Source organism: Thalia democratica, chromosome 3 (assembly GCF_965202585.1).
Source record: "Thalia democratica chromosome 3, ktThaDemo2.hap1.1, whole genome shotgun sequence".
In the NCBI taxonomy this organism is placed as follows: Eukaryota; Metazoa; Chordata; class Thaliacea; order Salpida; family Salpidae; genus Thalia; species Thalia democratica.
In genome coordinates, this window is record NC_139167.1 from 10,277,861 (window position 1) to 10,291,222 (window position 13,362).

Here is a 13,362-nt window from a genome sequence, read left to right on the forward strand (position 1 = left end):
GCTCAAAGAAGTAATTTAAAGTAGCACAAAGTAGTTCACACTGATGATAAACCATTTCAATGCAAAAAGTGTGGCAAAAACATAATTTGACAAGACACACCTTACTTCATTGTGGTAGGAAAGATTTTAAGTGTGATAATTGTCACAATAAGTTTGCTCGTAATTATCCTTTAAAATCACACATGGTAACTCACACTAAAGAAAAGACTCATGAATGTGAGGTTTTCTCGAAAATCAAGTATAAAGGTACACATAAGAATTTACACTGGAGATAGACCATTCCGATGTGTTGTTTGTGGAAGAAGATTTACAACTAGTTCAAATAGGAATAGTCATTTGAGAATTCATGATCAATGACTGAAGCTACAATTTCATGACAAAAAACTTACCTTATAATAAATAAAAAGGTGTATTGTATAAAAGTTAAGTTGCTATCATCTTTTATAATTTTTTTTTTAGATGTTATCTAATATATATTGACTTAGTTCGAATTAATAAGTTATTAACTTTTTTTTACAAACTTTAAAACTAAAATATTTTATAAAAATATACAACTTCCTCAATAGTTATTTTGATAATTATATCTGTTTGTTCTTATCTTTTAAGTAATATTAATTTTATATAAAACTTTTTGAGAGTCATTAATATTTTTTTAATATTTATTTTTAAACCATTTAAACTAAATATACAAGTATATGCGCTGCTAGTTGACTTTTCAAATTATTGTACATGTACAAACTTCAATAAATAGTATAAAATATTTTAGTTAATAAATTTACTTTTATGATTATATTAATTAAATATTGTTTACATTTTCTATTTATTTATATTTTCAACATAAGCTCTTAAACTATAGTAAATTAACTTTTACTTAATCTTAAAAGATAAATCTAAAAACTAAACTAAAGTCTTATATATTATTTTTGTGGCACTACTATAATTGTTGTTTTATTTCAATTATTTTGAAGACCAAAAATGTCTTGTAATCTAATTACGGATAATAGTAGTAATCTTTAAATTAATATAAGCAATGTTTAAATTTTAATTTATGTTGTAAAATTCTTATGTTGTTTAAATTTAAGTTTAAAGATAAACTTATAAAACTGCAATTTTTTTTTTGTTTCTGCTAAATTTTTCTTTAACCAAACGATGACCGGGGTTCATTTTAATATAAAATTCAAGTTTTAGCTCTAGTATTCATAATTATAAAATGTTGAAGGAATATGTAGGTAAGTCTTTTTGAGATAGTCTAACTATTGTATTAAATGTTTTAAGAATTAATTCAATTAGTGTCTTTAATCATGTTTTATATTTTGGTTAGTGTAATAAAAATGTTAAAAAGGAAAAACTAAATAGTTTTTAAATACAATTAAAAAGATATTGTTTGAAACAAAACTTTACTAATAAATATTTGTAAGTATAAGTGTCGTAAAGTATTTTTGTTTTTATGTTGATAAGTAAAATAACATTCTATAATAATACATTTAAACAATAACATTTTCTGCCTGTTGTAAATATTATAACAAAATTTTTAATACAATAAGCGGTTTACTACTTTGAGTATTACTTGCATAAACAATATTTAATTTTTTATAAGTGTTAAGTAGTCTTTATTTAGATTTAGGATTATTCGCATTAGTAATAAAAAGAAAATGTTAGTTGATGATAAAAAGTATGTTTGTGTAACTTGCGGAAAACTTTTTAAGTTAAAATCAGCATTACTTGTTCACAAAAGAATTCATTTAGGAGAAAAACCTTACCGTTGTGATGTTTGTGATAAGAGATTTACACAAAAAGGTAGTTTGAAATCACACCAACTAACTCATTCTGGTTTGAAGATTTATCAATGTGATGTTTGCAAAAGATATTTTTCACAAAGAAGTACACTAAAACAACATGCAATAATTCACACTGATGAAAAACCATTCAAATGTGAACAATGTGACAAATGTTTTACTCAGAAGGGTAACTTGACAAGACACTTAATGATACATAGTGGTAGAAAAGATTTCCAGTCTAAAGTTTGTGAGAAAAACTTTGCTCAAAAATTTGTCCTTAAACAACACATGTTGACTCACACTAAAGAGAAGCCTCATGATTGTGAAATTTGCAAAAAGAGGTTTTCTCAGAAATCAGGTCTAAACCGTCATGTCAGAATTCACACTGGAGATAGACCATTTGGATGTAGTGTTTGTGGTAGAAGATTTACACAAAGTTCAACTAGGAACAATCATTTGAAAGTTCATAAAGAATGAAAATTTATTATATAACAAAAATCCTTATTTCTGGAGACCGATTTTTCTAATAATAAAAACAGTATCTTGTGTAACGATTTTAATTTTTTTTGAAAGTTTATAAATTAAAATTTTGTTAAATATTATTTTTACAACATCTTGCTAATAAATTGAATCATGAGTACTTTATATGTTTTTATGTGTGAAAAATAAACTCCTTTATTGAAACGAATCGTTGAATTTCCTAAAATATATTTTTTTAAATAGATAGTTGTTATCGCATTAGATGTCTTATATATACGCTGTATAAAAATAAATTAAACTTCAAGTTGTTTTTACTGTTTTATTTTTTAAACTTATTAAATTCTGAGATTATTGATTTATAGAAAAAAAAAAAGATTTGTTTGTGTAAATGTTTAGGCTTTGACAATTCAACTGAAATAATTTACATGAGTATAGATTTTTGTTTAAACTTTTATCGTTTTTATAAAAGTATTTTCCAGTTTTAAAATAAATGTGTTTTAATATTTGAACAAATCTTTAGTTTTACAAGTGATCTTCAAAAAAATCTTTAATTTAAAATATTTCTATAAAAATTTTTAGTTCATCGTGCAAATTTATAGAAATATATAGAATTAATCCAATTGTTTAATTTGGAAACATATTTATAATAAAAGCGAAACAAAAATAAAGAATATTAATTTAATTTACAAAATACTATTAAATGGAATTAGGATTTCAATTTTAATAAGTTTTTACGCAAGAAATTAAAATAGTATATAGTTTTAAAATTGGGATTAACAAACACATTGAAAAATGTTTTTAATATATCTAAAATGTAGAAAAACGTGAAATTTTGGAATTTCAAGGATTAAGTATTGGTTTTAAATGTTTTAATTTAGAGGTTGAATATTAATTCAGGCAGCTTAGCTATATAATGATAGTTTAACATTAAATTTTACGTATGTTATAAAACTCTATGAAATACAGTGCTCAATATAAAGAGCTTAATAATTAAAATATATTTGTTTAACAATGGTCAACTTAAGCTTTAATTACTAGATTTTATCAAAATATTTAAACAAAATTATCAAGTTTTCGTTTTACTATTCCTTAAAATTGACAGAACTTATAGTTTTTAAATTCAAATAAATAAAAAAAGAACTGCATAATGCTTAAAAAAAAATGTAATTTAGCCTTTAATTAATTATACATATTTTTTTGAACCTTCACTCTATAAATGAATGTTTTTAAAATAAGAAAAGTTTAAAGTTCATGATTTCATTATAAAAAAATCAGTAAACCAAGTATTTATACCTGGTAAAATTAGCTCTGTAAACGTTTATTTTTAGATAAGGAAAAGTTTAAAACTGGTAATTTCATAATAAAGCAATGTAATACTTATCCCTGGTATGATAGCGTCAGAACAAAATGGCCGTCGCTAGAAGGTTGTTCGTTTTGAATTTTCAAATTTTAGCTCCATTATGACGTCTTAGGCAGGAGAGTGAATTGATACTGATGACAACAACATTATGAAATTTAAATGAAGCTTGGCGCCTTGAAGACAACAGCTAGTAGGAAAATCGAAGGCAGTTTAAACAATAATCATAATCAATTGTTTAATTTATGAGTTTAACAGTTTAATGTAATGAGAGATGTTTTCTTTAAAGTTAGAATAAAATATTTATAAACTTAAAATTTTAACGATACTTTTTTTTTGAGTTTATGATCAACTATAATGATCAAAAAAAAATAAACAAAACTTTTAATAAAACAAAATTGATCTTAGATAAAAAATAAACAATTTGTTTTTATTTTTAAAATCTTTATACTGACTTTAAAAATTATTTTAGTTTTTTCTCTATTTTTTGTAGTATAAAAAATTTAATTCTTTAACTACCATTATGAAAATTTTTGTATTTTAGTACGTAAAATAAGATTCATTTGCTATGAAAATTAATAAATTTTATGTATAAACAATGTTTTTATATTCTAAAAATTTAATGACGTCATATAGAGTTTCAATAAAATTAACAACTTTGATCATATATATAAGTACTTAGCTGTAATTAATTAATAAGGCCTATAGTGAAAATTTATTTTGCAGGTCATAAAAATTGACTAACTAAATTTCGACCAATTAATAGTAACTAACTAATTAATGGGTTGTGCTCTATGATAACTAAAATGTAATGAAGCATAAAAATTGTATTTAAATATATAAAATTTAGGCTACTGCATTAAATAACATACATGAAAAAATATAAGTCTAAAAACATAATTCTAAGTATTTTCTAGTAGAAAGTAGGTTTAAAATTAAGTTAATTGAAGTCTGTATTTTATTTTTGAAACTTATACTTGTATTTACATCATTTAGTTTTATATGAAATTAAGTTTTGTATACACAAATAAAACAATTTTTTGTTGACTTACCTCAATAATAAAATACTTGCTTTTTAATCACAAATTTTAATATAATTCACTTAATAAAAAATGATAGAATACTTTTAATCAAAATAAAAGAAAGAGTTTATTTTAGTAAACTAACACTAAAGTTTTATAGCAGAATATCATTTCCAAATATTTTTTTTTTCTAAGTTAGTACATTGCTTATTAGAACTATAAGTTTTACAGTTTTAGGATTCGCAAATTTTTCAACTATTTTATAAATATTAATGTAAGTATTACTATAAAATCACTTTTTTAATAAAATAAAAAAAAATCTGCTCTACAAATATGTAGAACGCAAGTATTGAATAGTCTTACAAATTAAGGTATTAGTAGTAGTAGTTATATTGATAAATAATCGTACAAGAAAACTTTACTTAAAAATGTAAAAAAATAAACTTTTAAATAATACTTAAAACAGTAACTAACGTCTGCTTTTTTAAGCAAATCTTATATACAATTTTATATAAGCAGTTATATATATAAAATTATAGATAAACTTTTCCAGTAACTAAGTTTTAAGTAATTGTTGTGGCAGAGAGCAATAAACTTTAAAGCTTAAATGTACTCATTTATCAAAAAACACTTAATAATATTTTATTAATGTCTAAACTACTATTTGTGGATCTATAGTTTAGACTAAAACTGTTTATTTATATAAAAAATATTTGTTATTATAGACATAAATTTTAAAAATTTACTAAATAGCTTATTTTGTTTAATTAAACTTTAGTTTATAGACAAAACAATTTTGTTTTAGTATAAAATACAAAATAATATACTAAAAAAATACAAAGTTTACAACTCAATTAATACACTAGAATTGATAAATATGTATCATAATTTTATAAAATTTATAAAATTTAATTTTTCAATTAAATAACTTATGTCAACATAATTTTCTATATTTTTCAGATACTTTGTACAAAAAGTTACTTGTTGAAGGTACTTTAAAATTTAATAAAAATTTTTTATATTTTATATTTAATCTTAATAATATACTAATATTTTTTATAAAACGAATATTTTAAAGTACGATTCAATTAACAATTGAGTGATTAAATCGTTTATTTTGTAGTGAAAAATGTTCATTACTATATAACATTATAGATGTCTTAGTTTTTGATTGTCAAAAAAAAACACAATGTTTACTAAAATGTATAACAAGCAGTATTAAACTAACTTTCTTAGTTTTCGAAAAAATAAGTTTTATATTAATGTTTTTTGAGTAACCTGAGCACGTAAACGATTAAACATTCTAGCATAAGTCAACTAATGAATAAATTATTTAATACATTTATTATTCAAGTTTAATTTTTTTTAGTAATTTTAAAAATTATTTTTGTATAAAGAATAAAAAAACATAATATGTAAAATACATACAATATTTAAAAGACTATAAATATAAAATATTAGTTTTAAAATAAGTTCTAATAGATTATATAACTATATAAGAAAAAAAAATTAACTTTTTAAAAAACAACAAAATTGTAAGTTAAGATTTCATAAAATATTCAAAGTAATGAAACAAAACCTGTCAAGAAAGTCCAGCTATAAATCATTCATTTAAAAACTATTAAATTTCTAAGAAATATTTAGCAACTATGTAAGATTCCAATAACGTAATTGAGATACCCTGTTTATATTTAACTTCTATTTTTAAGATATAGATCGATTGTTTAGTTTAACATAAGTATTTAAGGTCTAAGCCTATTTTTAAGTCACAAGAAGTTACCAGTCAACTAACTATTTAATTCTATAGTAGATATTTTTATTATAAATGTTGTTCAATGTAGTCATAATTTAGGTTTCATGGTTTTCCATACTATTAAAAAGGTTTTAGAATAATAAATAAACTTGTTGTTCGTTTTATTAACTTCAACTAAAAGCTGATATTAACAAGTAAAATGATATAGAAATCTAAAATTATAAGTTCTTATATATAATACAAAGTAAACAATATACTTACAACAAGACTAATGTACAAACTGAGTAAAGTTTAGCATTCCAACACATTAGTAATAAACTAATAACAAAACATGAACAACTAGTCTAAACTTCATAATGTGTTAAGTTATCATATCCTATTTTAATTAATTACTATTATTGAAGGTTTTACTATAACTTAACATTGTTTTATATATAAAAGTTTTAATGTAGTTGTTATACTCAATTAGTTTTATAAAGTTATCAAACTATAGTTTTTTTACACATTGTACTATTTGTTTTGTGATCTGACATAGCTGTGTTCTCTTTAATATGCTTTTTATTTTTTCATAGTCTTAATTTGAGCTCAATGTATTATGTTTTTAGTAACAATTTATAAATTTGTTTAAATTTTTTTTTATTAGAGCTTCTAATGACGTGAGATAATATTGCCCTGGGTTTGTTTTAATTAATTTTTATTAAAATTTAAAGAAGTCGACTTCTTCAGCTTTTATCCTAGTTTTGTAAACTAGTTCGTGAATAAATTTTATTTTTTATATTAAAATTATTAAGTCTTAATTTATTTACTAGTTACATATTATAATCAATATTCGAAGTAAAGTCATAGAAACTAAAATTCTTGTTTTAAATATTTACAAAAACTTTAAAAGTTTTATGTTAAATAAGAAAAAAAAAAATTTGACAAAGCATTTTTAAGTACAAAAGCCACTTAATCTTTATTTCCGTTATAATTTCTTTAGTAAGTTTTCTCTCTAGAGTTATAAAATTCACAAAACAACAAACACTCAAATTTGTGTTGATAAAGGTTTTAAATTGTTCCCATATTTTCCCTAAGTTTAGTTTTCTTTGTTTTAGTGAATTGAACACTTTTGAAAAACAAAAATTAATTGAAATAAAGTATTTTTTAAAAAACCTTTTTACTATTAGCTCAATATGTACTAAAAAATATCAATAAAATGTTCTACAATGTGTCACATATTGTTTAACGGTTGATCAATTAAACAGACATCACATATTTCAATAATAAAATACTGCAGGTTATAATTATCGAAAAACTATTAAATATTTAAAGTATTTTTTTTTTATTTAGTTGTTTTTGTATTTGACTTAATATTTTTGTTAATATTGTGAATATTCAAAAATTAAATGTTTAGAAAAAATAATGAAAACAAAAGTAACTTACAAATTAAATTGACAAAAGCAATTGGCCTGATCATTGTAAAAATTATTAAATCCAATAATTTAAATCTTACTCATTTTACTTGTAGCTGCACCAATATCATTACTTATTTTATACTAATACTAGTATTTATAATTCTCTAGCATTATGTGCTAGTAAACCACATTAATTTATATTTTATTTATTATTTATCAGGGATTGTTAGTTAAAGCAATGTGACATCACTAGAGAAGTTATTTTTATTTAGTAAAATATTATTTATATTAAATAAATATTAAATTAAGTAATTTTTGCACTGTTATGTAATTAAGAAAAATATTAACTTACATTTGCTTAATCAAAAAATTATTTTTAAGTATTTAACTATTTATAACAAAATCGTAATAGTAAATTATTTTGTATTAAGTCGAAGGTTTGTACGGTAAATAAACGTTGTATAAGTAAAGATATATTAGTACTGCATTTAGCGCTATATCAGCTACAAGATTGTAGTATATAATTATGGATACAAACATTTAAAATTATTTAATAAATTATTTAATTTTTTAAATATAAGATAAAGATTGTTGCACAAAACAATATGACGTCCATACTATAAGTAGTATATTATTAATTATATTTTCCCAATAATAAAACAATGAAGAATAAATTAAAATGGCATATATCAATAATATTTTTATTGCACTATTTAAATTCAACAAAATTAATTACATAGAAATTTAAATGATTTTTTTTTTGTGCCACTAAATAATAAGTTTTAGTATGCTACACAAAACTTTGATTGACAAACATTTTTATGTGTATATAAGATTAAGTCTTCTTAAAGTTTTTTTTTTCTCGTTTGTACTTCCACCTTTTAGTAAATAACAAAAACAAAACATGTCTATTTAAATTCATCTACATAACTTATAATACAAACTTCATTAAAACACCTATGTCACAAGTGTTTTATGTAAATTTTAAGTATAAATAAGCTAAGCCGCGTGAGCAAGGGAAGAGCAAGTGCACGAAGTTAATAGCTATTTAACCTGCTGAGAAACAGGACAGATGAATATACCAACATGAATGCAAATGTGACTATGAGTTAAAAAATATGTTAATATAATAATTCTTCAAATAATAAAAAAATAACCTTAAACCAAGTTAGATCGCAAAATGTGACTAACAAAAGCCTAAGCCTTTTACAATGTATACTTAAATTAAGAAGTAATATTTTAAGAGTTAAGTAATTTCAAACATGCTAGAAAACTAAAACATAATTCATACTCTTTATTTGCAAAATGTTTTATAAACTTAGCTATGATTGACATACAGTCCTACTTTTTCAGCTTAAAATACTGACACACTTTAGATTTATATTTGAAATTTATTACTAGGGATTGTTAGTAAAACTACATGACATCACTTGTGTAAATTAGAAATATTTGTTTTTTTTAAGTTAAGTATGGTATAAAATAAAACTTTATTAACATTTTTTGAAAAAAAAAGGATATAATGTTTAGTTAATATAAAAATATAAACATATCTTTTTTTATTCATTAAAGTTAGTTTTACGTACTTTATATAACATAATTCTTACAGTAAAGCAATTTAAAACAAGTCGAAGATGGATGTGTATGGATGTGTATTAATAGTGGATACAAGATTGTAGCTTAAAATTCTAGAAACAGAAGACATGAATAATTTATTGAAACAAATTGCTTATATCATTTAAGTATAAATTAAAGATTAATCGAAAAAATAATATGACATAACATAAGTAGTATAAAATGATTTATATTTTTAGAGGTTATAAAAATATAATTATTTAAAATGCAACGTATTTATTACAGTATTACATTTATTCCACAACTTGAACTTAGTTTAACAAAATCGATTATATGCATGTTTAAAATACAATCTCTTTATCATTATTCAATAGTTTTCTAAAAGCTACAAACAACTGTGAAAAACAATTTTTTACAAGATTAAATTTTTATTAACACTTTTTTATCGAATTGAACTTACATTTTTAAATTAATCTCAAATTAAATTTTAAATACATAACAAAATTAAAACTATTTGATTTCTAAAATTTATTTACGGAATTAAAAAAGTTAACTGTAATACCAAGTGTTTAATGCAAACTTCACGTGTAAATAAGCTAAACTCGCTTATTTAATCTTAATAATCATAACTTGTTTAAGAAAATACTACGATTGAAGGTTTTCAAAATAAAATTTAATTTTTTTATCAAGTTGTATTAATTTGTTTTTTTTCCTAATATAACTTTTGTTTCACCTTTGTTTTTAAATAAAAAATATATTAATTAACTATTAAACGATAATAAAGCGTTAAAAAAATTGGTTTAATGACCTGATATTGCAAAGTTATGCAAAAAGTAAAGACTTGTTTTATTTAAAATTTTTTTTAACTAATTACTGTAACATAGAAAAAAAAATAACCTAAATTTTGAACACAATCAAAATTTAATATAAATAAGTGTACTTACTACCTATCTTAATAAAAGAAAATAAAAACAAAATTTTAAAGTTAGTGGTTATTATTTAAGAAATAAATTTAATATGTGTCTACTGTTTGCAGATTTATGGCGTCATTTTGATTTACTTACAAGCTTATCTATTTTTTGTAAGCAAATTTAATAGGGATTGCAGGAATCCAGCTTGAGCACCAAACAAAAAATGTTGAGCCAACATATGTTGCAATAACTTGTAATTGTTGTTTATGATATGTTATTAATGAAATTAATGTTATTTATTCATCAATCTCAAGTAAACAACATAATATATAATTAGGTATCTTAACTAAAAACTAAATGACTGTAATATTTAAATATATTTTCTCAATAAAATTTAGTCAGGCTAAACTCTAATAATTTACAGCTAATTAGAAACCTGACATAGATATTAGAATATTATAATTATATTATATTAGACATAAATATTATAAGCACATATGTTCTGAGTGACACTTAAAATCTTAATGAATATTAAACTAATTATACACAAAACAAAACTGTTTTATGTGCTAAAAAATTATATTGCAATATTTAAGTTTAAACTAAGAGACACAAAATTTATTGTGAGTAAGCTGATGAGACTAAGAAAACGACTAACAAAAGGCAATTAATAATAAAAGTACTATTCGAGCTATTAATTAGGCTTTTTTTTTTTTATAAACTTTATGTTTTAATTTTTTTTATTTAAATGATTAAAAAGGTTTTTCCAAGAGAGTGTTCTTTTTATGTTCTTGGTGATTTTAATATGCCAAATATAGATTAGAGGATTCCTAGTACAGATTTCAATAAACCCCATGAGTGTTTTCTTGATTTTTGTACAGACAATTTTTTAACCCAAGTAATTGAAAATCCAACCCATAAGAATGGTAACATTCTTGATCTCATAATTTGCAATCATTTTGGTCTAGATAGAATCATATCACACTCAACTAATTTTCCATTAACAAACACTTGTGACCATAACTTGCTTTCACTAAAAATTAAAATTGAAAATAAAATAGTACCTATTGCTAAAGAAGTCTCATATGACTATAAAAAAGCAGATTTTGAAAGCATCAATGATTTCCTGTCAAAAATTAATTGGACCTCATTATTTAAAAATTCAGAAAATCTCCAGCATTTCTACGATCAATTCATCAGCTCAATCCAAATCTCAATCAAACGTTTTGTTCCAATTTTTTCTAAAAATAACAAAAGTAAAAAATATCCATCTCATATTAAAAAGTTATTAAAAGAAAAAGCGAATCTATACAAAAAAAGTAAGACAAATAAATCACTTTTGATAAAATACAAAAACAAGTCTAAAGAATATCAATTAGCTGTTAAAAAATACAACTTTGAATATGAAAACAAATTCTGCAAAAACCCAAATTTAAAAAAGTTTTATAGCTACGTGAAATCTAAACTTAAGTTAAATAATTCCATACATCTCTTATATGATAATGATAAAAACAAAACAGTAACCTCAGATTTTGAAATAGCAACACTTTTTAACATAAATTTTCAAAAAGTTTTTAAAAAAGACGAGAGTTACCAGTCTTTTAAGCTACCCCAAAAGAATTGTAGTAAGATGCAAAATTTTTTCATAACCTATGAAGACATTATAAGTTCAATTAACCACTTAAAAGATAAAATCATAAGAACGCCAGAAAACATTCCACCCTATTATATCAAGCATGTTATCCAATCAATAATATTTCCACTTTCATTAATATTTAATTGCTCTCTAGAACTATCTGATGTTCCTAAACAATGGAAAACATCTTTTATTATTCCTGTGCACAAGAAAGGTAATATACACGATGCATTAAATTACAGACCAATATCTCTAACAAGTGGCTTTTCAAGAATTTATGAACATATTGTATCTGTAAAAATTCTCAATCACCTCTTTGATAACAAATTATTAACTAACAAACAGTTTGGTTTTGTTCCAAACCGCTCATCAACCATTCAACTGTTAACATGCTTACATTCTTGGTTAGTTCCTTATCTCAAAAATGAATTTACTAAAGTAGTTTATACGGATATTCAAAAAGCCTTTGATTCAGTATCACACAAAAGATTATTAAAAATTTTAAATCAGTATGGGCTACATGAAAGCTTAATTGATTGGTTTGATAATTTTTTAAATAATAGATCACAAAGAGTACTCATCAATAGTACGCTTTCTGACTCTTTAACAATCTACAGTGGAGTACCACAAGGTGGTGTAGTTGGTCCCCTTCTCTTTTTAATTCATATTAATGATATTTTTTCAAACATTGATATTAAAAGTGAGTTAAGCTTATTTGCAGATGATGCCAAAATCTTTAGTCAGTCAAATACTTCATTACAACTATCTTTAGATAATATTTACATATGGTTAAAAACAAGAAAACTAAACTTAAATCCTAGCAAATGTAAAATTCTAACCATTAACAAAAAAGAATCTTCTCCAACTGACCTCTTAATCAATAACATCAAGTTACCAGAAATTAAAGTTTTTAAAGATTTAGGAATTTATATTTCCAAAGATTTGAAATGGAATGAACATATCAACTATTTATATAAGATTGCAAAAACTACATGTTATCAAATATTGAAAAGTTTTAAAACTAATTCTGCTTCAATTCTGACAATACTATTTAAAACATACGTTCGCCCTAAACTTGAGTTTAGTACCCAAATTTGGTCACCCCATTTAAAAAAGGATATTAACAAAATTGAATCTGTGCAAAGGAGTTTTACCCGTCATATTTGTAATCGTTGCAACATATCTTACACGTCATATAATGATAGAATGATTAAATTTGGATTGAAATCACTGGAATATAGAAGATGGGAATTTGATTTATTAATTCTTTATAAAATTATCAATGGCAAATATAAAAGTTTTTTTGACCAGTTTTTTAGTTTTTCCCAAAATAAATATCAACTAAGAGGAAATAATTTGAAAATAAAATGTAAACATGATTTTCAAAACAGTCAGTGGCAAGGCGCATTTTTTCACAGAGCAAAAGCTATGTGGAACAGACTACCTCAGGATATAGTAT

General features: G+C 22.5%; 1 protein-coding gene across 1 annotated transcript in view; it reads left to right on the forward strand.

The window, feature by feature from the left end:
- The first annotated feature begins 1,652 nt into the window (after positions 1-1,652).
- LOC145832083 (uncharacterized) overlaps positions 1,653-13,362 on the forward strand; it is a 192,157-nt gene continuing 180,447 nt past the window's right edge. Inside the window, exon 1 of the mRNA XM_082939443.1 lies at positions 1,653-2,240. Within this exon, the coding sequence (XP_082795569.1) occupies positions 1,653-2,240 (588 nt within the window). The remainder of the gene's footprint in view (positions 2,241-13,362) is intronic.